At 36.1% G+C, this 1005-nt stretch overlaps 1 protein-coding gene across 3 annotated transcripts in view; it reads left to right on the plus strand.

Moving 5' to 3' along the window:
* Positions 1-1005, plus strand: part of akt2l (v-akt murine thymoma viral oncogene homolog 2, like) — a 22361-nt gene that overhangs the window by 15696 nt on the left and 5660 nt on the right. For all 3 annotated transcript variants that reach the window (XM_016530321.1, XM_016530320.1, XM_016530322.1), the window contains exon 10: positions 403-531. In XM_016530321.1, the coding sequence (XP_016385807.1) occupies positions 403-531 (129 nt within the window). The remainder of the gene's footprint in view (positions 1-402; positions 532-1005) is intronic.

Raw genomic sequence — 1005 nt, forward strand, 5'->3', positions numbered from 1 at the left:
TTTGATTAGTAATATGCATTGCTAAGAACGAACTTCATTCAACTTTAAAGATTATTTTCTCAATATTTAGATTTTTTTGCACCCTCAGATTCCAGATTTTCACATATTGTCCTATCCTAACAATCCATACATCAATGGAAAGCATATTTATTCAGCTTTCAGGTGATAAATAAATCTCAATTTCAAAAAATTGACCCTTATGACTGGTTTTGTGCTCCAGGGTCACAATTGTGAAATTGATCAATATTGCGTTTAAAAGGTAACACAATATTAGTTTCTTGTTTTTTGTTGTATAAAATCACATTTGCAATCGTGAAACAGCTTTTTCAGCAGCAAAGCAGTTCTACAGAAGACAGTAGTGTCACTATGTGTTGATGATGATCATGTTCTGTGTTCTCTCAGCTGGAGAACCTCATGCTGGATAAAGACGGACATATGAAGATCACAGACTTTGGTCTCTGTAAGGAGGGAATCACAGATGAGGCCACCATGAGAACGTTCTGTGGAACCCCAGAATACCTTGCGCCGGAGGTACTCAACAACACACACGCTCAGGGCCTCACGATGATAGTTCACCCAAACATTAAAATCCTGTCATCATTTACTCACCCTCATGTTTTATTAACATTAAAGGAATAATTCGCCCAAAAATAAAAATTCTGTCATAGTGTTTTATTTTGATACCATAATATACTCACTCAAAAGTTGTTTTAAACCTGAACGAGTTTCTTTCTTCTGCTGAACATAAATGCTATTTTGAAGAACGTGGAAAACCAAACAGTTGCTGGTCCCCATTGGCTTCCATAGTATTTTTTTTCCTGCTATCAAATTTAATGTTGGACCAGCAACTGTTTGTTTACCCACATTCTCCAAAATATCATCTCTTGTGTTCAGCACAAGAAAGAAATTAATACAGGTTTGGGCCAGCATGTAAGTAAATAATAACAGAAAATAATTTTAGGGTGAACCATCCCAAAGACAGTCGGCAGCATGTTTAGTACTGTC

Source organism: Sinocyclocheilus rhinocerous, unplaced genomic scaffold (assembly GCF_001515625.1).
Source record: "Sinocyclocheilus rhinocerous isolate Xijiao unplaced genomic scaffold, SAMN03320098_v1.1 scaffold4622, whole genome shotgun sequence".
Taxonomy (NCBI): Eukaryota; Metazoa; Chordata; class Actinopteri; order Cypriniformes; family Cyprinidae; genus Sinocyclocheilus; species Sinocyclocheilus rhinocerous.